A 27,843-nucleotide genomic window follows, 5' to 3' on the forward strand; every position below is an offset into this window, starting at 1 on the left:
AAATATTATTATTATTATTATTATTATTATTATTATTATTATTATTATTATTATTACTCCTTCATATTACCCAGAACTGAATCTGTTTTAGAGCTTGACATCATGATCTGAGAAAATGCAGTGGGCCTACAGCATCTGAAGGTTAAGAGGTGATATGATAGCCCTGTTTAAATATTTGAAAGGATGTCATATTGAGGAGGGAGCAAGCTTGTTTTCTGCTGCTCCAGAGAACAGGACCCGGAACAATGGATGCAAGCTACAGGAAAAGAGATTCCACCTGAACATTAGGAGGAACTTCCTGACAGTAAGGGCTGTTCGACAGTGGAATGCACTCCCTCGGAAGGTGATAGAGTCTCCTTCCTTGGAGGTCTTTAAACAGAGGCTGGATGGCCATCTGTCAGGGATGCTTTGATTTGGATTTCCTGCATGGCAGGGGGTTGGACTGGATGGCCTTAGTGGTCTCTTCCAACTCTATGATTCTATGATTCTATGATCTGCTGGGGTTTGGTTCCTTTGTGGATACCAAAATGCATGGATGCTCAAGTCCCATTATGCACAACAAGGTAGTAAAACCATGTCCCTTATGTAAAATGGCAAAATCAAGGTTTGCTTTTGTGCTTTCTTTGCAAGGGAAGGGGTATTTTTCAAGCCATGACTGCAAAACCTGTAGATAATGGTAAGTTGGAATTTCCCTTGTGAACCACCATACAATTTAGGCCAAAAGAGGGGAATCAGAGAGTAGAAATACCAGCCCAAAAGCCTCCTTGCAATATTAGGCTGCTGTGAATAACCTGCTGCTTTACAAGTATGTAAAGGTCTGCAGATTTGTTTGTATTGGCTCATCCTTGGTCCTGTTTGTATTGGCTCATCCTTAGGTGCCCACAGTTAGAACACTGTAGCTGTGTCAGGACAGGCCAAATAGCATGTCCTCCTCATCCTCATGGCAATCAGTCCAGAAAACACAGGGCCCAATTCTGGTGCAAACTGTCTGGATGCTATATGGCCTGTTCAGCATTTACCCTTAATATTTGGGGGGTGGGGGTGGCTCACCTTTTCCTCTGGTTTGTCCAAGAAAATCCGGAGCTCTCTGGAGCAATGCCAGGGAGATTGTTTACAATATATGTACCACTATGTTGCCTGGCACTGTCCCTCATTGCTGGAGCAAGTCAATTCCTCTGAGGTCAGAACTTGCCATGTGAACAATACTGGCTGCCTCATTTTTTGGCCTCAGAGAAAGAAGTTGTGGCCAGTGACACATTGGGATGTGCATGCAAACAGCTGTCCACTGCTGCTCTGTAATGGGGAGGGGGGACGCCAGGGAAGCTTTGGAGCCCAAATGCTCCAAATTGCTTCCGAAGTATTCTGACCTGTGCAGACCCGGAAAGATACTGGGATGTATCTGATCTCATCCCAGTAACTTGTTTGTCAACTAGCCAATCAATTTCATTTCAAGAGTTCCTGGGAAGAGCAGTAAAATTCCCAGATCATCTGTCACTAATTTAACTCCCAAACTTCTCCTGGTCTCATTCCAACCCTAAAGGGCTAAAAGTATTTATAACTGTCAGTAAAAGTGCACCTGGGATAGGAGCCCTGAAGACAGAAAATAGGAAAGAAATGCAAAATATGCAGTGAAGGAACCACACCTAGGCTTTCCATTTTGCTGGGGTTTTTTTTTTAATGAATGAATATAGCCATCATCAGGAAGATAACCAGTATTATGAAAAGGTAATCTAAAACATGTTTTTAAAAATCCAGTTTTGCACGACTGTATTATCTTCGCCGACCCCTTCAATTATAGGCCATCTTATTTCTTCTTCTGGTTTCCTTGATTGCACCAATTTTTGCACATTCTTCTGAGAATCCCAGTAGCTTGTTTTTCAATTGGTTAATCAAACGACTCTTAAACATTTCTGGAGAACGAAGGTATGAGTATTACTAGATCACCCATCACTAATTCAGCATCAAAACCTTTGGTAGTCTATGGGCCTGAACAGACAGGTCAAAATAAAGCTGCTTTGGGTCACTTTAGAGGTTAGCTGTTTAAATGACACATGCATCTTAAGAGGCCAGAAGCTGCACCAAAGCTGGGCTCCAGTCCTTAGGACTGGAGCGTGGTTTAGCCTGGCTTCCGTCCTCTTAGGACACATGCATCATTTTAAAAGCATACCTTCAAAGTGACCCAAAACAGCTTTATTTTGCCCTGTCTGTTTGGGCCCTATGTTTCTTTGGAATGTTTCCAAATCTATTGTTTTTCTGTGCTTTTATAGCTACTTTTGGGGAGTAAAACTTCTCAAATTTCATGATAGCATGTGTAAACCCCCCTCCCCCCAAATGTTGGTTAGTGCTAAGAACTAAAAACATGAACAAGATATTTTTGAACCAGAACACTATTAACATGCAAAATGCCCCAAATTTATTTCTTACTTATAAATTCCAGCCCCTGAACGTTACTTCCTTATAGAATTGACTTAGCATGTTTTATTTCGTTATTCCAGTCTCACACATCCCACCCCTTGGCTGTGCCCTGAGCTGTTGTGTCTTTCTAGTTGGGACAATATTCTGAAATCCGAAAACCACTAATCCCGAAACAGAAGGCAACTTGCAAGGAAACAAGGATTCTAAAGTGTTTATGTGAAGGGAAGGCAGTGTGTATTTTCATACCTAAAGAATGATTTAGATTTGTATTCTGAGTCACAAGAAGGGAAGTAACTTGCATCAGCAACTAAGCTGGCAGTTATACTGATAACCAAGATGGGGAAAACCCTCATCTTCTATTGGACTGCAACACTTTGTTCTAATTACGTTCCACCCAGTTATTGAAATGCACAGCAAGCCCACACAGATGTGCTCTTAATTCTTCCTCACCCATCATCTTCATGAGGCAGGATGGCTGCAGGGCTGGGTTCCCCCAAGACGCTCTGACAGGTGTCTTATTCACTTTTACCCGCAGGAAATAAGAAGAAGGGCTAGGTCTTCCCTGCCCTTTTTTCACAAAAGGAGGGGTGTGGTAGGGGAATCACCAAACTAATTCCACTTGTATTAAGACCAGGTGTGGCCAAGCTACCACGACTCCCGCCTAAATGCAACTTTATTAAAACAATGTAGGTGCAGCCTGCACTGGGCAATTGGCATGCAAATTATGACAAAGATGATCATTATTTGTCTAAAAAAAATTGTGGCATGGAGTATGTGTATGTGCCTTCAAGTTGCTTGTCAACTTACAGCGAACCCATTTTATAGGGTTTTCTTAGGCAAAGAATACTCAGAGGTGGTCTTGCCAGTTCCTCCCTCTGAAATATAGTGTAAGGCACCTGGTATTAATTGATAGTCTGCCATCCAAGTACAAAAGCCTTAACTTAGAATTACAAATGAAGGCTGGCAGGCAGAATTTGGAGGGAATGGGATATTAAAACCCAACACATGAAGACACTCCCCAGTGCATAAGCCCTTGATGGCTTCAGCCTCAGCATTCCTAGTCTGGCCTCATGTAGTAGTTTCCTAAAATAACAAAAGTATGAGTACTTTTGAGACTTCTTGTCAACAAACAAATGTATTGCCTGGAAAACAGGCATCATCATCCCACATCTATAAATTCAAAGCCACTACAACCATTCTTCAGATGCTAATGGGCTGCAATGGTCGTAGGCAACATAGCTAGTGTGAGGGCTGATGGGAGTTGTAGTCCAATTGCTATATCCCTCCAGCTGTGCTTTAAAACACTGACACTTGCACGTCTCAGTAAGTCAAACATTTACAGCTACCCTACCTTCACCTGCATTCTTAAAGCGCGCGTGCGCATGCGCGCACACACACACACACACACAATGCATGTGTTTTTTTTGTGTGGATTTTTTTACAAGCTACATTTTTTTTAAAATGCAGTCTCAATCCAGGGGTTAGTAGATCAGATTGTGTGGCATCAGCCACTAGTTTGCTTCTTCTTCTTTTACCTCTTTTCCCCACAGCTTGCTTTGGGAAGAAAATCTGTCAACTCCCTATGCTGCATTGACATCCATCTACTTTCGCATTCCTAAACATGTTTTCTTCCAAATAGCAAATGAAGGGCAATAATTTCTCAAGGTAGCTATTACATATAACCACTTAAGCAGGGAAAAGAGCCCCATGACACAAATCGATCTCAGTTAAGTGTTTAGCTGTCACATCCCATCACAAACAGGTGGGATGGTTACACACTCTGTGGAGAACAGCCCTCTAATTGAAGGGCCACTCAATCCAAGGCTGTTTTAAAAATAAGGAACCTTAAGAAGGTACAAACAGGGGCTTGCACATTAGCCACCAACAGTTAGATCTTAGATTGCAGAATGAGCAAGCACACGGGGGGATGGCCATGGTGCTTCCCATTATGATGAGATTTATAGCATCTTCTTATTTGAATTATAGCAATTCTTTCTAAATTTCCTTCTATGCCTATATAATAGGATTTATTATATTATATATATATTATTAGCATATGCACTTTTTTATCCTAGTCTGTACCCTGTTTCACTTTCTTTTTTTTTGGTAATGCATAACAGGGTTTTAAGAATATTCCACAGGACTGAATACTTGAGAATGTGCTGTGCTCAGTACTGTTTGGCCTATCAATTCCAATTCCAAACACAATAGTGCTGGGGACAAACACCTGCTTGGTGCAGGACCTTATATTAATCACAAGTATGAGTGTCCGTGGAGTTGCTAATGGGGATGACTTGGCATTCGTACTGAAGTAAAGTGGTTCAGGTCATCTCTCCAGCAGCTGTGATTGATGGGAGTTGGGGGCAAAAGAGTGTTACAAAAGGAAAGTTGCCTTTTCCTATGCTAATAACACCATGGCTAGGTAAAGGACTGGTCTAACTTGTGACACATTGGAAATTCATACATACCACTGACAAAGGATAACTGGCTGGCTGAGGGGGGGGGAGTTTCCAGATTATCAAATCAATTCAGATCAAGTTGTTACCACAGACACTTATAATTTGCTTTAATATTAGTATATTTTCATGATTTTCTAGCAATGGTATGACACTCTACTAGGGATCCTAACCTTTCCTAATAGATCTGTGATTCCCAGCATTCCCTGAAAAGGGGAAATAAACAAATTTGTGTCTGTAACAAACAGTGGGGGCCTTGATATTCAGGACCCCCATGGGTATCAAAATCCCATTAAATACAATGGTCTAGTACAATGGTGTACCTTATATAAAATTGCAAAATCAAGGTTTGGTTTTTGGATATTTTAAAAACATTTTCAAGCCATGGATGGTTGAATCCAAGACTAAAGAATCCATGGATACAGAAAGCCAACTGTATAAACTCTGTTATGAGAGAAGAAGGGTCATGGTTGTGTTTTTTTTTTAATTTAATATGGATAATTCAAAGCAGAGAGAAACCTAACTTCACTTCATACAGCTTCAGTATCTTTTTAAAAACACAAGTAAGAACTTTAATAATGGTCCTTTTATTTGATAAGGAGGAAACCTAAGTAGACATTTGACAAAATTTTCCTGGAAAAGTAGTATTATGTCACAATTGTTAAACAGTCAATCCTGTTGGGTTGTTTTCATCTCCTCCCAGTTAAAAACCATACCACCTACGTATCTGCATGCAGAAACAGGAGACAGCTAAAGCTATCATTATTTTGAACAGCTATTTGGTCTTGTTAGGTGACACATTAGGTTGTTAACATGTTCACTTCCAGAAGCATGCATCATTTCAGGATGGCAGCAGAAGTTGTTCAGGAGGGGTCTTAACAGAAGAGGCCTAGTCACTGAAGTAGTTGAAGGAAAAAACTGCTGCAGATATTGCAACAGCCACTGCTAACACCACTCCTGAAAATGACAAAGAAAACGTGAATTCAGGATGTGAGCAGGACATTTTATATTACACAGCTAAGCATGGGAAAGAAATGAACACAGATATCCAATAAGAATCCTAGAAATACACTGGAAATATTAAAAAATATATGAGGACAGCATGGGATCTAGACAGTTATTTTGATGCCATTTGATTATATTTTTCCCATTTCTTCATACACAGACTAAGACAGTTTAGGGCAGACCTACACCCTTTATAAAGGCAACAACCCTACATTTACGTTAGGTACATAATAGGGAAGGCAAAGCAGGCCCAGGGCAAGAGCATTCCTGCTGCCCCAGTGTTTGTTAGGGCAGAGTTTAGCAAACACACGACAAGCGCTACAGTGCTTTTCATTGTTCATTTGTGAGCTACAGCATCAACCTTACAACCAGTGCTCAGCTCAGGGTTTCACCCTGAACCTTTCTGATATGGTCTTCTATATAAGATTTACATGGATAGTTCATCCTCTCCTGCTACAGTCAGTGAGTAACTGTACTTTCTGGCATCAGAGGTTATTAAACACGACTACAAAAGATTCATAATCAAAAAGACAACAAATATGAAGAGAGACAGCAAATGAGAAGGAAGCAAAGGGAAAATGGAAAATTATATTTACATTTCAGTGGCAGTTTCCATGCATTTGTCTTTTCTCTGGTCACTATTGTAGATCCATTTATATCCTATTCTATGGCCTCAATCCAGAGAGCTAGATCAGGAACACCCGCAGGCATGCCAACTGCCTTTTAATCTTCCAGTCTTATTTGAGGAGGACAACATTATTTCTTGTTTGTAGTACTGTCCTGTGGGTTACCAGCTTCTGAAAACTCATGCTTTGCCACACAGAACAGATAGAAGGCTGCCTGCTATCACCTCCCCCATTCCCTGTCCAGTGGCTTAATCCTGTGAGCTGCTCCATAAGCCTTCTGACTCACAGGCTGATGTCGGAAAGGCCCCAGAACAAGGGCAGAGCTGATCTCCTTGAAGTGACCTTAGGACACCAGTGTTAACTCAGTCCTGGCACAGTCCCTTTTGAGAGGATCCTAACGACCATCACATGGCCTCAGCTTCTTTGGAGCTACATAGTGGAGTAAATCCTAGAAATCTTTGAGAGACAGGAATAAGATGACTGATAAAGCACTATAAAGGCCCAAGGGAGCCAAGGCCATTTGATGATTCTTAGGATCCCATAGATTTCAGTTAGGCTTCCTCCCAGGTAAGTGGGCATAGGACTGAAGCTTTAACTAAACTTTCTTACTTTCAAAGCCAAGTAATTAAGAATGTTCAAACCAACACACCAGCTTCTGAATTGTGTTATAACCTAAATTGGCATACAATATACAAAACTAAATATAATGTATATTTACATTGGAAAGAAAGATCAGAGCTTTGTTATCTATTCAATAGAGTTTTTACATATTTCCCCAATCCTCACTTCTTTATTCAAAATGCAATGCAGCAGATCTCCTCCTTGATCTGGGAGTTCAATTACATGTGTCACACAAATGATACGCATTAGGTGAGGCACTATAAATTCCCCTGTGGGCACAGATTTTCCCTTACACATTTTCAAATGTATGGAGCTGATGCTTTTAATGTATTCTTCCAGCACTTGGTGATTTACCTCAGTCACTATTCTGGATGAGTCATGGAAAACAAGGGCTTAACGAAGGGCACCACTGCATATACAACCCTTTATTTTTTCCCCAAGCCTCAAATCCAGTTGCCTCCTGAGCCTAACATTGATTCTAACACCAAAAGTGTGAAAACAAATGCTGAAACCTACATACCCATATTTTGATGAAGTTTCAGGAGAAGCATTTCTTTAGTCAGTTGTTTTTGTTGCACATCATCGTCTTGGAATTTCTTCATTGGGCTTACTTTAACTGCATGGAGAAAAATGATACAAAACGGTGTGCTTTTGCTTTCACTGAACCTCAGACACCAGACCCTTCTAACTGTTTCCCCTCTTCTTGTCCTCTCTTGCCAATTTTGGTAAAGTTTTTTTTTTTTTACAAATGTCAGGTTTTGGTAGCAAAGGTGGGAAAGGAAAGCAGACCCATGGGAAACTAACTTAGTGTGACTATGACATAAACATAGCACTTGGGCTTTATTTGTTCATCACAGCCACCAAAGTGAAGCTCCAAGGCACAAAATGGAACTTGATTGCAATAACAAAATTATGGCAAAAATATACTGGTCATTTTAATGAAAGAGAGAGTGTGTATGATGTTGTGGCTTCAAGGTGCATAAAGGGGATTCCCTAACATTATCTTTGATAATTGACTGGAGATAATAATAGGGATTTCTCTTTCAGTCAAAGAAAGGCTACTACTAAGAGAGAATCTCCACAGTCCAGGTGGGAAACCTTTGTCCATATGTGACCCAAAGGGTGTACATTCCCCACCCTCTTTTTCATATCAAGCAATCTGAATCACATCAACTGGAATATTTAGTAAAAGCTGATGTTTTCTCTAAAATGTTTGCTTAGGTAGGGACAGAACACTGATTAACACTGAACACAAAATCTTCCTATCAAGCAACTTTCAAATTTATTTGCCAACCACCTGAAGTATTTCGCCTTGAATTAAGGCATTGTCTGCTGACCCTCCAGGCCTCCAGTATTTACAGACTCACGGCAATTGTATGCCACGCCGCCACCAGTTTCAACAGTCAAGATCTGGACTCAAAGAAGTGAAAAGTAATGTCTTTCATTTAATACTGCCATGTACATAAAGCCACCTTAAGCAGCTTTACACCACATACAAAAATATATCACCAACATTTGACAGTGTGAACTATTCTGCCAATCAGCATTTTACTTTACCAACTGGTGTGAATGATTGCATCACACAGTGAAGGAAAATAAAACATAGATGACATGAATTTTATGGTATATTCATTCATTAAAGCTACATTTTTGGGAATATCCATGTTGAAAATACTCTAATAACATTTTAAAACTCGTATGTTCTCACTTGTCCACAATATGCATAGTCAGACAATACACATTCTATACTGAGAGAGGCTAAATCCTTGCCAATGCAAAATGTAAAGATGAAGAATTATGGCAATTATGGCTCAAAACTGGCTGTACGTTGAGAAAATGTTTAGTCACAGAATTAGCAGCACAGCACTGTACTCAGGCTTTCTTGAGTTTCAAAGGACCAACAGAGACCAAGACATGTAAGGTGAATTCTGACATGGTCCCCTTACACTAACACCCCTCTCAGTTTATAAACCTGGGAAAAGGGTTTATAAAACCACCCATTAAGAGATGAGAGCATCTCATACAACCTCCAGCTTTCTATATAATGGATTCCAGACTGATCAAACTGACAAGTGGTATCACTCAACCAGAAGGTGTGTGTGTATACAATCATCTTAGAAACAACAGGCTATTCAAAGGAAAGGGTGGTACTGATCCTTACAGGGACTAGATGGAACTTCCCAGTCATCAAGGGGTACAAGGTTGCTACCATCTCTCTGTCCTGCTCTGTTATGATTAAGCATTCTTTCACAGAATGGCCTCGGTGGTACATGCCCTGGTTACATCCCGTTTGGACTACTGTAACGTGCTCTACTTGGGACTGACTTTGGGGAGTGTTAGGAAACTTCATCTGGTTCAAAGAACTGCAGCCAGGCTCTTAACAGGGGCAGGTTACAGAAACCACACAATGCCCTTCTTGAAACAGCTCCAGTGGCTGCCAGTTTGTTTCCAGTCACAATTCAAACTGCTGGTTATGACCTATAAAGACCTATATGGTTCAGGTCCAGGCTATTTGGTAGACTGTATCTCCGTGTATCAACCAGCCTGGGCTTTGCAATCTGTGGGAGAGGTCCTTCTCTCTGTCTCACCACCATTCACAAGCATGGTTGGTGGGGCCACGAGGCTGCCCCTAGACTGTGGAACTCCCTGCCCAGGGAGGCCAGAATGACCTCTTCCTTGCTATCCTTCTGCCGGCAGGGTAAGAGTACCTGTTCAGACAGGCTTTTAAAACATAACGCATGGGATGGCATTGTATTGTTTTAAGGTATTTTTAACATTTTTATCTTTTTAACTGTATTTTCTTCTTTTAATATGTAATTTATTTTAATATTGCAATAATTTAATTCTATTTTAATGTACTATTTTGTATGCTTTTAATTGTACTTTTTTTTTAATGTTGTGCACTACCCTGAGTCCCAGTTTTGGGGGAAGGGCAGGATATTACAGCAACAATAAAAACTACATATCAGGCTATATATACTGACTTTCAAAATCTGTTTTACCTTCTTAAGTTTTGCAGTTGCCAAACTCTGAATTCTTTTAGTACAGGACCGAAGTATATAATTACATATATATGCACACTATCTTGGACACCATTTCAACTACAACACTTAAATGCCAGTCACAGTTGCATAGCTCACACATTAGTTCTTCAACCAGATAATAAAGAATGAGTTCAAGGGAAGAGCTTACCCTCACTGAAATCCTATTTGTGTTTATCTACTCAGTGGATTTAACCCCTTGATGCTAGAAGCTGGGATTTACCAGAGCCAGCTAGTAATGCAAATCTTACTTGTTCATGCCTGACAATTGTCTATGAGAAACATATTAAAACAGATTATGTAAATTATGCATAACAATTGCAATTAGGAGTTTGGGGTTGTTAGCTTTTAATGTGCTAGCTAATTTACAGATGATTTCTTTCAATTCAATCTCAAACTTTTCAGACAGGTCCCTATTATTTACAACACAGGTGGCAAGATATTCCTTTTGCTTGAAGGAGCTATGACTTGAATCAGGGCCATGGCATAAGGAGGCTTTCAGCAACAAATGTTGGGATTCTGGTTTTAAATTCAGTTAAACCTTTGGTTAGATGTAAGACAAATAACATTTTTTTATTTTATTTATTTCAAAGATTTATATCCTGCCTTACTCCCACAATGGGATTCAAGACGGATAGAAGCAAACTCGTTTCCAAGTTCTAGTCCTTTGGCCACTGAGTGGAAATCACTGGAATGATAAACAAGCATACCAGGCACGTTTTCAAAAGCTAACATATTGGGATATTTATATTTAGATGTTTGGTCTAACTGCACCATCCTTCCCTTAGGCTTTACTGCCTGATCTCTTACTTCAGGTCAATTTCAGTCCTTGGATGAGAGGAGCCTAAAACACTCTCATATGATGAGGATTCTATACATATTTGAAAATGAAAAAAGGAATATTTATATGAGAAGTGGTCATATGATACACAAACAGAAGTCAATAAACATTGTGCCATGTATTTGAAACATCTGGGAATATAAAAGGTTCAACCACTTTGAAAACCAAGCCATATTCAAACTTGAAGGGTTTGTGCTTCAGGTCTAGCTTCTCAGCAATTCCTAAAAGAGAGTAATCTGGCTCTAGCTGCTATATTTACCCATATTCATTTCCTCGGCTGTACATAAATCCTCTGTTTGAACAGCTTGATCCAGCATCTCAAGGAAACGTTCCTGGATTTCCCTGGCTGTCTCATCACCAAACTTATAATCACACAGCAGAACACTGGAACCAGCAATGGGGGCAAACACTCTGCAAGGCAAGGTATGATACTCCCTTTCGGAATCTAGCAAGAAAGAAAAAATGTGGAGGGATAATAAAAGAAGCTCTTCTAAAGTACAGTACCAATAAAAAACAGTATGATCATTGCTGCAGAGTGCACTCATTCTGTGTCAATCATGAATGATGATGCACTAGATTCATACCACCGTAAAATCACTCAGGAAAGATAGTGCTGCTGTGGATACAATAATAGTCATGTACAGGTACCTCCCATCTCTCCCCCCCCCAAGCAATTAATATGTCATTTTATATTCATTTAATTTAGAAGGTTTTTATTTTTTAAAAAAACCTTTGAATTAGTTGGTGAAGCATCAAATGTTAAAAATGAAGTTAACTACCAAGTTGTCCCTAACAAAATATGTGCATAATTCCTATACAAAGATAGCACTAGTGTCACATATAGCACCCTCCACTGAGGAATGTCTGGGCATGGAGACAAATGATACTACCACCACAATTGGACTAAATGCTTCTCAATTTGCTTTTGATAATTAACTGTTATACTACAGTAATTGGAAAAATTTGGAAGAAATTTTGTTTTTGCTAAAATGGGAGAGGAAACATGAGGGACATAGAATGTTTAGGGAAAGAGGAGAACAATCCAGAACAAACAGTAAGAGGTTCCGCACTAAACCATAGTTGGTAAAGATACCACGTCGACTTGTTCACATCTACAGGCATCATACGCCACCTAAAGGCACAACTGCAAATTACAGCCAGGCAACAGTGGTTTGAGTGTTGGACTATGACTCTAGAGACCAGGGTTCAACTCTCAGCCCAATCATGAAACCCACTGGGTGACCTTGGGCAAGTCACATGCTCTCAGCTTCAGGGTAAGGCAATAGCAAACCTCCTCTGAACTAATCTTTACAAGAAAACCCCTTAGGGTAGCCATAAGTCAGAAATGACTTGAAAGCACACAACAACAAAACAAGGTTTAATGTTCTGATATCCAAAGCAGAAATAAGATATTCCCATAAGGTAAGCAGACAAGGTTAGAGTTTAGAGTATATACAACCTAGATCATATTGTGTCATAGGCAACTGAGGCATTCAGTAAGCATGACTACACCACATCCAAGGAAGGAAACATGCTAGCACCACCATAATTTTCCTCACACAAAAAGGCTGTGGAAGAGACATTACCATTCTTGTAACTGTGAAGGCTGTCAATGCAGTCGAGAAAACATCTGGGTGCTGATTGAATATGAAAAAATCTAGGTGCTGGTTGAATATGAAAAGCCCTCATAAACACAATAGTCTCTCCTCTTCAGACATGTTGGTTCTGCATGTGGAAAGTGGCAATGGAGAGAGGCAGGGCTAGTGTACTCCACTCTCTGTCTGTGAAGTCCATATTCTTACCAAAGGGATGAAAAGGGATTGTATATTGCATGCAGCTCACACCTTCCATTCAGTTCATTTCCCTTTGCCAAAAAAGGGTGGAACAGCCCCAATAGACACAGCATAGGCCCAGGAGGCCATTTGCATTTTCCCAGTCTCTGAGAAATTAACAAAGATGCCAAAAGACCACTTTTATATGTCTGTGAAGGACCAGAAAATTTGCCATAATGTGGTACAAACTGAGAAAAAGGGCCAAGATCCAAAGAAGGATGCAAGTACCATGTCACATTCATGGTGGCTTCAGATATGTGTGTTTCCTGGACTTAGTGCTCACTGACCTTTAGTAGGAGTTTGATCTGCAGGACTCAGTATAACAGGCCTTTCAAAGCATAAAAATAAACACAATTACCAGCTAATATCCACAGATAAAGCTGATATTAAAAGAAAAGGAACAACAACTAGAGAAAAAAATGGCAACCACTATTCTGAAGGGCATTTTCATAAAGTTATATACAATGGCCGGGATAAATACAATAAGTCCAGTTCCATCAGGACTAGCCTGGAAGAAGGAAGAGCCCTCCCTCCAATCCATCTGCCTTGGTCCAGGCCTTAGAGGGAGAGAAGAACCACTGGACCTCATCCCCTTTCCCTCCATCATTCCCTTCTCCTTTTGTTTCGTGTCTTTTAGATTGTAAGCCTGAGGGCAGGGAACTGTCTGATTAAAAATAATATTGTAAGCTGCCCTGAAGAGCCATTAGGGCTGAAGGGCGGGATATAAATAACTAACTAAATAAATAAATACAAAATGGCCATTAATGGATAAGTGTGGACAGCAAGTCTCACAACACCTAATTCCAGTGCTGCACCACCCTATGCAGATTGGATTTTTATGGTGCCAAAAATCTGCTTTAGGGATTTCCCAGCCTGTTGGACCAGGTTAAGGTGCATGGTAGATTCAGGAAGGGGTACCATGACCCTGCAAAGCAGCCCATTGGATACCACCCATAAAAATCTTTTCATGTTTTTACTAACCAGTAAACACATTCTAACATGTATCAGAAGCAATTAATTTTAGAAAACCAAGGATGTACAGACTACATTAATTTTAAAAACATTTGCTGAACAATCATGTTATCTTTTCTCTTACTTTTTGTTCTTTGTGTTTCATTTATAAGCAGATCTTCAAACAATATTTCACAACGATCTGAGAGAGTATTTATAATATCCCGCTTCAAAGCCTGCAATCAGGAACAAGAATATAAAAACCATTGTAAAATTGATAAAAATAATCTAAGTCAGGCTAGTGGATTGTTAAGGTTATGGAGTTAGTCTAAACTGCCAAATTAACATGGGTTCTAAAGCAGTGATCTCCAAATTTTTTCAGGCTGCTGCCCCCTTTCCTCTTGGACGACAACCCTAGAGCCTCCTTATATGTCTTGATATTAGGGCTACTGTTTTACTGCAAATTCAAAGCAACCAGTATCTGTTACTGCTCCCTTTGCACCCTTTCAGCATGAACCAAACAGATGGTTGAGCAGAGACTAAGAAGCCTCTCCTCATGACAGCCTTGTGACAAAAACCAGTGCAGGCAAGATGCTTCTCTGTCACTGCTTGACCAGTGGCACAGTCACTGCTCCCTTTGCATTCAGTCGTTCAGGAAGCAGCAACTTAGCAGCATGTATTCCCACAGAGCTTTAAGTGTCTCCTCACAAACATTGTTTTTTATGTTACCTCTAAGCTAGTCCAATGAAAGAAAGCAGGACCAGCAGTGCAGTTCCAACTTGCCAGCCAAGTCTTGGCAAAGCTCACAAAACTTAAGCAGGGAGTGAAATTTGAAAGTTCCTTTTTGCTGCTGCTTCTCTCCCACTGCCATGAGCTCAAATTACTTGCTCCAGTCACTTGGTCTGTCCCAAAATGGCACTGCTCTGAACCACAGAAGTGATGCCCCGAGCCCTAGCTTTATGAGAATTTCCCAACTGCCACTACTAGTGAAAGGAAGTGAGCTCACGCAGGTAGACAAAAAGCAGAAGACACCAACACAGAAAACAATTAACAAGACTGCATCGTGTTTTTAAGGGACCCTGAAAAGAAGTTTCATTCAATCTTCATCCCCACCATGGTCTCAAAGTTGCAAATTCCCCTTGTCTTTCTTGTACACCAATACTTCCACTGAAGGCCCCCTTGCTGCCCATGAATCTTTCCACCATACCCGTGGAGGGGCATACAGCCCACATTGGGACCCACTGTTCTAAAGGATAAGTCAATTCCATCCTTCCTGAAAGACTGAAAACAGTTTAAGAATTTTGTGAGCAATAAAAAAATCCAATGATTTAATAGTATGAGGCTATGATTACTTCTAATTTTAGTAGGATTATTTAGTTGGATCTTTAAATAGTGGAGTAAAGAAAATTCTCTTTTTTATTTTCATTATAGTCTGGATTGAGGGGGAGGGGTCAGAATCTCAGTGTGTGTTAGTTGTATATATTTTTTCCTCTTCTCTTTTTCTTCCTTCTTTTTCTTTGAAAGTGCAACCTGTCTCCAGGTTCATTTCAGAGGAAAGGCTATGGGAGAAAATTAAGATGCTCTCAGCTATCTTTACTATCAAGACCTTTTGTGCATATGACACAATGCATGGTGTGAAGAGTTAGGGCTAGAACAGATGACCCTGCCGAAGATTCCTTGAGGCCATGGCAGGGCCTTGGCTCCAATCTCCCCTGAACCCAGCCCAAATAGGAGTGGAAAAGATCAGCTCCTATTTGGGCTGGGAAAGGGCTGCTTTTTCCGGCCCTGCAGGCATGTGACATTTAAATACTGCACTACCAAAGCATCTTGAAACTGCCACATCTGGATTGGCTTTTGAGTGGCTTCTGAGCGTATGGCATGTCAATGCTGCACTCCCAAGGCACCTAGAAGCAGGCTTGAATGGGCCATCTGTCTTGACCCTCAATAAAAGCAAAGCTGCCATATGTCTGATCAGACCTTGTATTTATTGCATTTGATCACAACCCCAGTAGGAGCTGAATGCATAAGGGCAATATATAAAATGTCAGCCTGCAAGGCTGCTTCATGGGAGAACCAAAGAAATAGCAACATAGCCACTTGGATTGAGGTGAGACAATGCTGATGAATATGTTGCACAGTTACAATTCCTTAGAAAAAGCAACCAGAAAGCAGATGAAGGGAGGAACTGCAAGCAAACTGAACCATGCTCAGGGCCCTGAAAAGCATGCTGGAGAGAAAGAAGAAAAGAGAGTTTCTAGTCCCACTATCCTTCCATTTCTCTGAGAATCAGTGAGACCTTTTACTTACAGAAGCCCAGGAAACATTCTTTGTACATGTGCAAAGGTGGACTTTTCCATTACCTCCTACTAGAGAAGGCAGGGGCATTTAAAAAAAAAAGCCAAGACAGAATTCATATTTGTATCACATACAGGCAGAGGAGAGACATTTTTTTAAAAAATGTCATTAGTAATGAATATTATTGGTGTGATCTTTGGGTAGCTTGTAGAAATGATGGTCCTCTGTTTATATCAACTGCAGGTAAAAAAAGATCCTTCAGTAAACTGAAGAGCAACAGCAGTACCTTAACAGCATCTTTAACTTTGGACTTGTTATTATGGATGTATGCTTTGCATTTTAAAGCACCTTTAAGATTTATGGAACCGCTGCAGACCTGGACTGCTGCTGTGGACCTGGAGTTCGACTTCTGTGACTGAAAGAAAGAAGACACAAGTCGTAAACATAACCTTAGTCTTATCTTTTTATACAATCAGTTCTAAAACATCTTTTTCACTACGGTTAATGTAAAGTCCTCACACAGTTTTACTTATTGTAAACTATTACTTGATCTCTGGAAAAAAAATTGCTTAATTTGACCTTCTGCAACTTTATTAGAAAGTATTTCAGACTGAGGTAGGAAGGCAGGGAACCTGGAATTCAAATGTCTACAGTAAGGGCGGTTCGACAGTGGAACACACTCCCTTGGAGTGTAGTGGAATCTCCTTCCTTGGAGGTCTTTAAACAGAGGCTGGATGGCCATCTGTTGGGGATGCTTTGATTGAGATTGCCTGCATGGCAGGGGATTGGACTAGATGGCCCTTGTGGTCTCTTCCAACTCTACGATTCTATGATTCTACGATCTTGGTAACTTTCACCTCAGTAGAAAATATGAGAGATATGACTATCAAAAACAATTACGAATTGCAGCAAAAACCAGTAAGAGAAAAGTCAGACCATACTCACAATGCCCTTATAATTTTCACTACTTGCATGAATTAAAATGTTAATACTAACAAGTTAAACTTCAACTCAATTTAAACATTAAACTGTCCCAGTATTTTCAATTTGTCCAGTTAACTGTTAGTCAGTGAGCACGTTGAAAAACTTATACTTTTCAGTCTAGTCTCTTGAAATACCGTAATAGCTCCTAACATTGTCCTTACTGACTGCCAACCTATGGTACAGGTTTCTTAACCTACACACCAAAGAGACAGGAATAGTACTAATCACAAAGATTTTTTCAGAGTGCACAGCATATAGACGTAGCAGTCCATCTGTAACCATTTAATGGAGTTATTGGGTGAGGGAAGACTTCCTTTATGACTTTCCAGCTCCCATTTTTCTACCCTGTCTCTCCAATGACTTTCCCATGAAATCAGCATGGAAGAAAAGGAAACCCTTTCCTTCTCAGTCTTAAAAGAAGCATCCCCCGTGGAAATGCAATATAGGCCATTGCTATTAACTCCTGTAAAAGCCATATTAAAGAATGGATGAGCTGGGGTGGGGAAAGATGAGTCCAAACGATAGAGGAATCCATCCACAAGACTATTTCATGGATCAATAGATGAGGATGAGATTTGACCTAGGGACTTCTCACACCATTATTTGCATCAACACACTGATGAATTTGCTTACCAATTGTGTTACAACCCTGACATCAAGAGTCTGAATGGCTGATGGCACATTTCCTCTTGCGGATTTTTTCTGTAGGAGTGATTGAAACAGAGAAAAAGTAACCTAAATGTGAATTTGTTAGTTTTATATCCTAAAACAGAATCAACTGAAGAGGCTTCTCATTTTATGCATCATTTATTTTAACTAATACCCACTATTATAGTTTCTCAAGGGAAGTAATGAAAATCTTAAAGAAACATTTTATGTGTTTTTGCCATCTGTAGTCGTGCATTTGTATAAAAGGGTCAGCACAACCACCACTGGTATGCTTAGGCCCAGTTCTATGTTGATTAAAATGTATTACTATAGCCATGTGAGAGATTACATACTAAAATATATCCTGTACATTATTTGTAATAGCCCAAACAAAAGGTGTACAGTAAATGAATAAATAAATGTTCAATAAACAAATACATAAATAATTGCATATGAGTGGGCCTACTGAACTGTCATGCTAAAGCCATCAGCACCACAAAGAGATACGGAATGCCTGAACTCAAAAATGAAAAGTGGTAGAGAGAGGTTTTGTTTTTAAAGAAAGATAAATTTAACTGCCATGGCCACTTAGAAAGGATACTGACCAACAGACAAGACATCCTTCTAATTCTAGACTTCTCAGTGTTACAGTGTTGCTTCATTACACACTGAAATGTCTATAAAAACATGTGTTTCACCCCCCAAAAAATGTGTACAAGCTTTTGTAAAGATTTCTCCCCAAAAATATATAGGACAGATAGGACAGAACACCCTTATAATGAAAAAGGGGCACAAATGGCAAGCCACTCAGCCACAGCAGCCTATCAGATCATGAAGATGTGTGTATACATTTTCTTCTTCTCCAGAATTTCCAGTTACATCATTCTGCAGCAATTTTGATGCTAAATTCTTCTCATCACATCATTGGCTATGATTTGTTACAATGAGATTGTAACTAGTTCCCTATTTCCTTCTTGGTGAAAGATAACACTTATTTATTCTAAGGATCAGAGACTGACTAGTCATCCTGGACCTTCCTCCAATAGCATTATCTCTGAGAATCTATGGCCTGTTACAGACAGCCAAAATAAAGCTGCTTCGAGTCACAGTGGAGGTATGGTGTTTCAATGATGCATGTGTTCTAAGAGTCCAGAAGTCACACCAAAGCCACACTCCAGCCCTAAGGACTGGAGCGTGCCTTTGGTGTGGCTTCTGGACTCTTAGGACGCGTGCATCATTGAAACACCATACCTCCATTGTGACTCGAAGCAGCTTTATTTTGGCTGTTTGTAACAGGCCTATGTACTCTCATCGATTCACTGCCAATAATCCACATTGCTTCAACTCAAACTACTGCAAGTTAAAATTGACCAAGTTTATGCCACAGTACAATCTATGCTCTGTTTCAGCACTGTTATGTTGTTTAGAACTTACTTGCCCTTCCAGTAAGTCAGCATCATCCTCCTTGACTTGATCATTGATCAAAAACACGGCTTCCTCTATCTGCTTGGCCCATCGTGCTAATCCGTTCTTTTAAAGCAGAATAAAGAGAAAAGGATGGATGTTGGAAGAAAACAGCCTTGTTGACCAATCTAAGATTATTCCTTCCAATCCAAGCTAAACCCTGAACATGTATTTAAGCAAATATTATGAGAGCTTAATTCTGCTATTCCTGTGAGGAGGTCAGGACTATTTTAACATCATTTATTTCTTGATGTTAGTCTTAAAATAATTGGTAAAGCCATCTGCAAAGATGCTTATATCATGCATCTTATATAGACCTTAAAGATATGGCCATTCTCCCAATCATTAAGTTGCTGACATACAGAAGCCACTTGAAGTCCAACAGGAGCTTTTGGACAGTATTCATTGGAATGCTTACTTGTGAATGATGAGCCTGGTTTCTCAGGAATTTTGGCATATCATACTGAGGTCCAAAACACACTGCAGAAATAGTCCATTTCGAGACTGCTATAACTGCCCTGGCTCAATGCTAGGGAATTCTGGAAACTGTAGTTTTGTGAGACATTTAGCCTTCTCTGTCAGAGAGCTCTGGTGTCACAATAAACTACAATTTTCAGGATTCTTTAGCACTGAGCCAGGGCAGTTAAAGTGCTCCAAATTCTCCCAACACGTTCTAGGGGTCTGGGAAGGGCATTTTTACTGTGTTTTAGCCCATTGGCCCATTTTAAGCCCAGAGGAGGTCTTTTTTCAAAAGTAAGTGACAGTTGCATTCGTTTTTTAAAAAGTCCTTTCCTAGATATAAAATGGCCCAGGCATTCCAAAACAAGGTAATATGCTCCCCATGCCTCCCAAAAGGCATTGAAGGCATTATGGGGGAGGGAGGAGATACACACTCTGAGAGGCAACTAAAGGTGATAAAAATGTACCTGAGGGGCTGCATGTCCAACCCTGCCTTAGAACAATTACAGCTCCTCTGTGCAACAGCAACAGCCATTACAAGCAATAAATAATGCTAAAAGCCATCAATAAGAACAGAGAGACAAACTGTTTCCATCTATGCTTTTTACTGGGCATTTCCAACTAGAGGTTACTATCACTTATCTAAGTTCACAATTTACTCCCCATGCCTACATTTGGGAAGTCATATCAGGAATGGCACTCTAAAGAAATCAGATTGTACTTGTTTTCTCCTGAGGAGCAAGGCAGGAGAAGAGAAATGCACAACATGCTTCAGAGAGGGGAAGTATTTGAAAGAGAATACTAAGTGGCAATAGGCTGAAGAGAAATACAGTGGTGCCTCGGGTTACGAAATTAATTTGTTCCGCGGCCGCTTTTGTAACCCGAAAAGCCTTCGTAAGCCGAATTGCCATAGGCGCTAATGGGGAAAAGCCGCGTTTCGTGCGAAAAAGCCGAAAAAAGCACCAAAAATTTTCTTCGTATCCCGAAAAAACATTCGTAACCCGGAACAATGATTTCCTATGGGATTTTTTCGTATCCCGAAAATTTCGTAACCTGGGTATTTCGTATCCCGAGGTACCACTGTATTAGTATTATGATGGCTCAGATAAGCTCTGTCAAAGAAGGCAGAGTGAAGGGGAAATGGCTTAAAAGAGGAAACATGGAAATAGTCCTGGCTCAGGAAATAGCAAAGCAAATGGAGCAAAGAAAGGAATCAGCAGAACTACACACATTATATTGCTATTAACTATTATGCTGACAAATCCAAGTCATAAATAGCAATTGTAATGTTACCCTTGTATTTTTTTCTAGGTCATGGCTGGCCAATGTAGTTGGCAGAGGGATGTGTATGTTAGCATTGATTGTACATTCTAAAGACAGCCAAGAAGTAGAGAGGCCATTCTGATATTTCCAATCTGCTGGTTTAGCTGAACTCTAAATGGGGAAGACAAAGAAAGTTTAAATTAATTAGGAGACCAAAATAACAACAACAAAAACACATAAATCATTTCTTCAGCTTCTAATCTAATGTAAATGCTCAATATGTGCATATTTATTCCAAAATATATATGACTGAATCAGTGGGACTTACTCTGGAATCCACAGAAGTGCTACATGGAATCTTATTATTTCCCCTGTTTTATGATACAAAAGTGCCTACTCTACCAATAAACTGACTTGACAAAGCTTTCTTGAAAGCCATGAACTCAAAAACAGTTTACACAGAACTTCCTGTCATCTGAAGTGGGGTTTCCAGAGATATTCCACTGAAATTAAGCTCGAAGTTAACAACATTGTCCACCCCTGCTCATCACCCAGCAAAATTTACCTTTGGATCTTGCACATCATAGGTACGGCAAGTGAGTCGATCCTAATTAAGGAAACCATAACTAAGCGTACTTAAAGATAATATTTATGAAAATAACTCATTAATCCATCAGTAAGATAAGGATCCCATTCTTCTCCAATGAGATGATCTAAAACTAGAATTTTCAGATAAAATAGTGTCCCAGCATCAGATAAAAAGTGTTATATATCTACCATTTGTTCTAGCTAATTCAATGAAGAAATTATATTCTTGCACACGCACATACAGTGGGACCTTGGTAACTGCTGGGGTCTCCCCCACCCCTTCCCATGGATAACAAAATCCATGGATGCGCAAGTCCCATCAAATACAATGGTATAATAATGGTACCCATTACATAAAATGGCAAAATCAAAGTTTGCTTTTGGGTTTTTTTTTCTGGGGGGAGGGGATATTTTCAAGCTCAGGATTGCAGTGTCAATTCTATACCAATTTACCCAGAAGTGAAACTATATTCAATGCATGTACACACAAGTATCTGTACAGGATTGTAGCCTGAAACCAAAATCAAGTATCTAATTCCATCAAGAGAAGATCCACTGGAACAACTGGTAGAGAGTAGATTAACATTTTATGTAAATCCCATTTATTCAATTAGTCTACTCCAGTTAAGACCACCAATTAGATTTAAACTTGAATCATTCAGTTAAAACAAAACATATTGCATATACCTCCTACACAATATATACCCAATATATACCTCCTCCCCCCATTTTGCTATTAAAAGGATACTTCTTTGTAGCTGAACAAAGATGAAGAGCCACCCTATCTGAAACATCATCTTCTGATATATTCCACAATCGCTTTCTAGCTACAGCCTTTTCTACTGAGAAAACAAGCTAGAAAAAGAAGAAACACAGTTAAGGATCATTCCTTGCTGCCATAAATACATTGCTAAAAATGCCTGTAATTGCTAAAACCAAGAGCTGAATGTCATTCCTAAGGCTCTTCCTCACTCAAGCAGCTCAATGAAATCTTCAGAACAGTCAAGATTAATTGCTCAGCTTAGTATCCCTGTTACAACTTTTGGTGTAACATTAACATGTACAACATGAGTGGGTATCCAAATTCATTGAGGTATTTTTAAATTTACAATTCTTATCAGCATTACATTTATGAGCTTGTAGTCTGAAAACAGGGCACCTTGAGCGACAGTCTTGAGAAAAAAGCCAATTAAATAAACTGATTAAAAATATCTTGGGGAGAGCGGGGGAGAGCAATAGCTGTCCATCACTAATAAATATGTATGAACACAGACCACTCCCAATATAAACAGCTTAGGATCAGAGTACCTGAAAATCCACCATTGCCTACACAAATCTGCCAAACTTGAGACATCTCTCTACTTCTTCCATGTTTCTCTCTCCCCAACTCCCCGCCTCCCACTCGAATAACTGAGACTCATTTAATTAGACCCCAAGAAAGAAACTTTTCAGCTAAAGCAGTCATGCTGTGCTCAGGATCTCCCATTCTGGAGGAGCCTGGAACTCCTTCACTGATGACCTTTTTGTGAAAGAAATAAACAAATAAACAAAATAAGGATGCAAATCCAACAGATAAAGGATTTAAAAACAAAAGCCACTCCTTTCTTCTTGGAGGCCTCCAAAAGGAAAGCTGTGAGTACAAAATAGGCCACAGAGCTGCACATGCTTCCAAATCCCCCAATATGTGGAGCACACAATACTTGAAGCCTCTGGTTCTGATATTTTAAATTTAATTTTGCTACTTTTTTTTTAGTCTGGTGAATTCTGATATTCCTAGATCTTTGGAAGTTGCTCATCCCTGTCCCAAGAAAATACTTGGAATGACTTCAATATTGTTTACCTTCCGCAGAGTAGTTTGTACCTCCTTTACCAGCTCTGGAACAGCAACAGTAAAAACACCAAGAATCAGCAATCCTCCAGGAAGCATTCTGGAAACCTACCAAGTCAAGCCAACAACAACAATCCCACTGTTACTTTTTTAAAACGTAGTAAAATATTGCAAGAACTGATGGAAGTTTCTATGCGACATTTTAAGAGAACTACAGCAGGTAAAAGTCAATATGCCTCACTGTAACTTTGCAAAGCCCATGCCTACAGCACATAATGTTCAAATACAGATAGGCAGCACATGGCCTACTGGTAGCAACTTCTTATTGTTAGAGATACTTCTCACCTGTGCAGTTGCCTGGAATAGTCCCTTACTCAGATATTATTCAAGCAGTACTTTGCAATTGTTAGAATCTGTGGTTTTCTGCAGTTGCAAATTATGTACTAATAATTCCACTACTTACAGAGCAATGGAAGGAAACTACTAGAGTGAACACCATTGTGGTACATCAGCTAGCATCTGAACTTGGAACAATGAAAGCTGGTATTAAATTGCTCAAGGTGGTTCTGAGCATATCATTAACACTCCCCTAACCTACCTGGGGAAAGTGGGGTACAAATATAAAAAACACAATCCCACACTACAAACCACCCTACCTGCCTTATGGGCAGTGATCATGCAAATAAAAACAAGTCCTTTCCAGTACAGAATCTTTAACAGCAATAAGGAATGTGCTATTTATTCAATAAATTTGTTATGATTAATATGTAGCCACTTCCCTGAAGGTTGAATAGCCATGTTTAAAACAGATACTGAGAAAAGATGGGAAGAACAGAAAAATTAGCAGCCAGGATGTGGCAAGCAGATTTAGCTTGGTGTACAAGTAACATCAACCATATTCCTGGGTTGGGGAATGTCTGTAGTCACTTACATAAAAATAAGACAGATTCTTAAGGGTGCTAGCACTCTTCCCAGTTAGAACTAATAGAAGGACAGAATGTTTGTTACCTGATTGGCATGTGCTGCCATCCATTCCTCATCAATATTAGTTACGTTTGAGTGGTAACCTGTGCTGTCTTTACTTTCCTCCTCCTTTGGAGGTGTTCGAACGGCTAGCAAGACATAGTCTCTTTGCTGGGAGCACTGAGAAAGCAAAGAAATAGCTTAAAGTAATCCAAGTTCAATTTACAGCGTTTGAAAAACCATTCATTTACCACAATACATAAGTTTCCACATGTTCCCATCACCTACTGTATATATGGTACTCATGTATGTCCAGAAATTTAGGTTAAAAATTGACCCAAAAAACCTGGGTCGACTTATCCACGGGTCAATGTAAGTACTGTACTTGATGAAAGACAAAGAGTTTAATCTACCCGGGAAGCACTGGCCCACTTCTACTCTCTTATCCATCCAGCCTTCAGTATGAGTACAAACAGTTATGCCTGCTGTAATTTTGTATGTTTGTTGACATTGTTTTCCTTTGTCTTGTCATCTACATCCTTCATTATATGTCCCTAAGATTTACCCCTGACCTATCCACAGGTCACATCAAAATCCATAATTTTGGCCCCCAAAACTGCCCTCAATTTATACATGAGGTCAATTTATGGTTGAGTATATACAGTAGGTCTTACTCACAACATTTTGATTGCACTGTCTTCTTTCTTCTATCCTACTAATTGCACTTTCTTCTTTCTCCTATCCTACTAATTCAGGAAATATGTAAACCCTTTTTGTCGCAAGTACCCTTCGGACGGCAGTACTAAGCTGAGTCTCCACCACACCCATCAGTAAAAAATTCATTGTTGCCCCTTGCAGTATACAAATGCAACTACAGTGCATTGCTTCTCTGTGTCTTCCATTTATACATTAACAGTACTGAAAACATCTATACATTATTACCCAAGTCTGTGGTGCTGTAAGAAGGGTGGAATCAATGAGCTTAGAGGTGCATGAACTGGCCTACACAGGAAACCCTGCTCTAAGTAGTTTCCCTAAGCATTCTTGAGCACTCTTCAGTATCATGCTTCTGCAATAGAACGCTACAAAACTTTAACTCCATCCTAAACACAAACGTAATTTCAAAATAAATCAATAAGGCAACATTTGAGAAGCAAAATGCAGCAGGATTTTCACTTGTCCAGGCTCCATTTATTCTTGGCGTTTGGAGAGAGAGCTTCCTATTGGATTGTGCTTTTAGGTAGCAATTCTAAACATCATCGCTACAGAATACACTGCAATTTGGATCTGAACAGACACACTGACCGGGTTTCAATGTTCAAGATCAAGTGAAATGCTCACTGGTAACATAAGACATCATTAAAATTACATGGTAAGTTCTCATTAGGAAAGAAACACTCAAAACCAGGAGCTGGGGTGGGATTTTTTTTTTAGTATAGCACAAATAATATGACACATACCTGTCCCACTAAGAGACCAGTGATAAAAGGTTTTGACGTGGTGATGAGATCTGACAGATACTGTCCCACCGCTTCTTCTACAAAGTAACTTCTTCCCATTACTGCAGGTATCTAGCAGCCCAGTGAAAACCTTTAAACACAAAGAGAGACAAATGAACACCTCTGGGAATTAGAGACAGAGAAATCGGGGAATTAACCCCAATAACTGAAGAGAGAAATCAGAAACCATCTACACTGCAGTTTGACGTCCTTTTAACTCCCATGGCTCCACCCTACAGAATCCTGGGATTTGTAGTTTTGCAAGGCAACCAGCATCTTGGCAGGAAAGGCTGAAGACCTTGTGAAACTACAAATTGTGGGTTTCCACAGGATAGTTCTACTGCACTTAGGTGACCATCACACACCACACTCTTAAAGCGCTGCTATTCCACTTTAACTGCTCTGCCTGCCTCCTGCTGCATTCTGGGGTTTGTAGTTCAGTGAAGCCTAAGAGCTCTCTGGCTGAACATTCTAAATGCCTCTTCTTTAACTGCGAATCCCAGAATGCAACCGGAGGCAGCCAGAGCAATTAATGTGGAATAGCAATGCTTTAAGCATCATCTCCATAAATGGTTATCAAACTGGGTTATTTCCACAGTGTAGACGCATCCTAAGTCTCTAATGTGAAGTGGCAGCTCCCCAATTCATGAGAATGACAGCAAAAAGCCATGCTATGTGCAGCCCCTTTGCCCTCTCTGCCCAGGCTGTCCTCCTTTTTCATGAGGTGCCCTACATTTCATTACCTTCTCTCTCGGAGGAATTCCCTCAAAAGGCCCTCCATTTTGAGCACGGCTAGGAAGCGTGAGTTTTACACTTATGGTCTGAAACACACACTGCAGAAATCATCCAGTTTGAGACTGATTTAAACTGCCCTGGCTCAGTGCTGGAGAATTAGTGTGGGAAGTGTAGTGTTTTGTGAGACTGTGAGCCTTCTCTGCTCTGGTGCCACAATAAACTACACTTCCCAGGATTCCCTAGCGCTGAGCCAGGGCAGTTAAAGTGGTGCCAATGTGGATTATTTTTTATAATATGTGTATAAGTATATATACATATCTCACACACACACACACACACACACATATATATATATATATATATACATAATATATATTATGTATATAATACAATATATATATTTAATATATTAATTGTGTATATTATAGTGCATTATGTTATATATTACATATTATATATATATATATCATGTTATATATATATATATATAAAGATATTATATATATATTAATAATTATATATTATGTTACATATATATATTTCATATTATATATATATTACATATTGTATTTAATACATCAAATATATTATATAATATATATACATATATTACATATTATAATATTTATAATGTTAAATATATATCCTATAATCCTGATTCTAAATCTGCGCAGCCTTTCCTCACATCAACGCCCTGAGTGTCCGCTTCCACTTCTCTCCCTCCAAGACACCCTTCTGCCTGCGCCTCCTTCTAGCCGAAGACATTGAGGTGGCCTCAGTTACGTCATCATTGCGCGCTCCGCTCCGCCTCTGGCGCGCACAGGGGACGCGCGCCGATGACGACACCACGCCCGAAGTTTTCTTAGCCGAATCTACGCCACAAATACATAACGCGCGCGCGCCATTTTGAGTGTGGCGGAAGTGCTATGTTACCAAAAAATGGCTCCTCCCTCTCGTCCTCCTGATAGCATTTCTTTGGCCCCGAGGGAAAGGGAAGCCGCCACAGAGTCACGAACTAGGAGTTTCCGTTCCCTTCCTCCTATTAAAAAGTAAATAACAAAACAAAACACCCAGCCATTCTCTCAGCAGGGGACACATTACTTAATTCATTACCGGAAGTGCCTCCTCCGTGCTTCCGGTGGCTCTAGGAAGACTGGCTCTGAGAGGGCCTTTGAAGCGCAGTACTTTATTCAAGGCTATGAATAAATCGTTACTTTTTTAAAAATCCAATGTATTATTCATTTCATCTTTAAAGTCACAAATTACACCATACATCACACATTAACAGACATATCAAAGATAGCTTAGGAAACAATACAGTATTTCCAG

The 27,843-nt window shown here is 39.8% G+C and overlaps 1 protein-coding gene across 9 annotated transcripts; it reads right to left on the reverse strand.

The window, feature by feature from the left end:
• Positions 1-5,439: 5,439 nt before the first annotated feature.
• Positions 5,440-27,602, reverse strand: ODR4 (odr-4 GPCR localization factor homolog). 9 transcript variants are annotated; one of them, XM_042466369.1, is made up of 14 exons: positions 27,448-27,602; positions 25,741-25,870; positions 24,326-24,460; positions 23,330-23,425; positions 22,238-22,344; positions 21,467-21,503; positions 20,932-21,072; positions 19,150-19,245; positions 17,701-17,769; positions 16,370-16,498; positions 13,934-14,024; positions 11,265-11,450; positions 7,644-7,739; positions 5,440-5,828 (listed from the first exon to the last, which is right to left on the reverse strand). In XM_042466369.1, the coding sequence occupies exons 2-14, from the start codon at positions 25,837-25,839 to the stop codon at positions 5,761-5,763; spliced, it is 1,350 nt and encodes a 449-aa protein (XP_042322303.1). In that variant the 5' UTR covers positions 25,840-25,870; positions 27,448-27,602; the 3' UTR covers positions 5,440-5,760. The 9 variants fall into 9 exon arrangements, 6 of the variants coding, with proteins under 6 accessions (XP_042322303.1, XP_042322305.1, XP_042322302.1 ...); XM_042466371.1 differs by lacking the exon at positions 27,448-27,602 and adding an exon at positions 27,298-27,412; XM_042466368.1 differs by lacking the exon at positions 27,448-27,602 and adding an exon at positions 27,200-27,355.
• Between the last annotated feature and the right edge of the window lie 241 nt (positions 27,603-27,843).

The sequence above is a fragment of the Sceloporus undulatus genome, chromosome 4 (genome assembly GCF_019175285.1).
Source record: "Sceloporus undulatus isolate JIND9_A2432 ecotype Alabama chromosome 4, SceUnd_v1.1, whole genome shotgun sequence".
NCBI classification, from domain to species: domain Eukaryota; kingdom Metazoa; phylum Chordata; class Lepidosauria; order Squamata; family Phrynosomatidae; genus Sceloporus; species Sceloporus undulatus.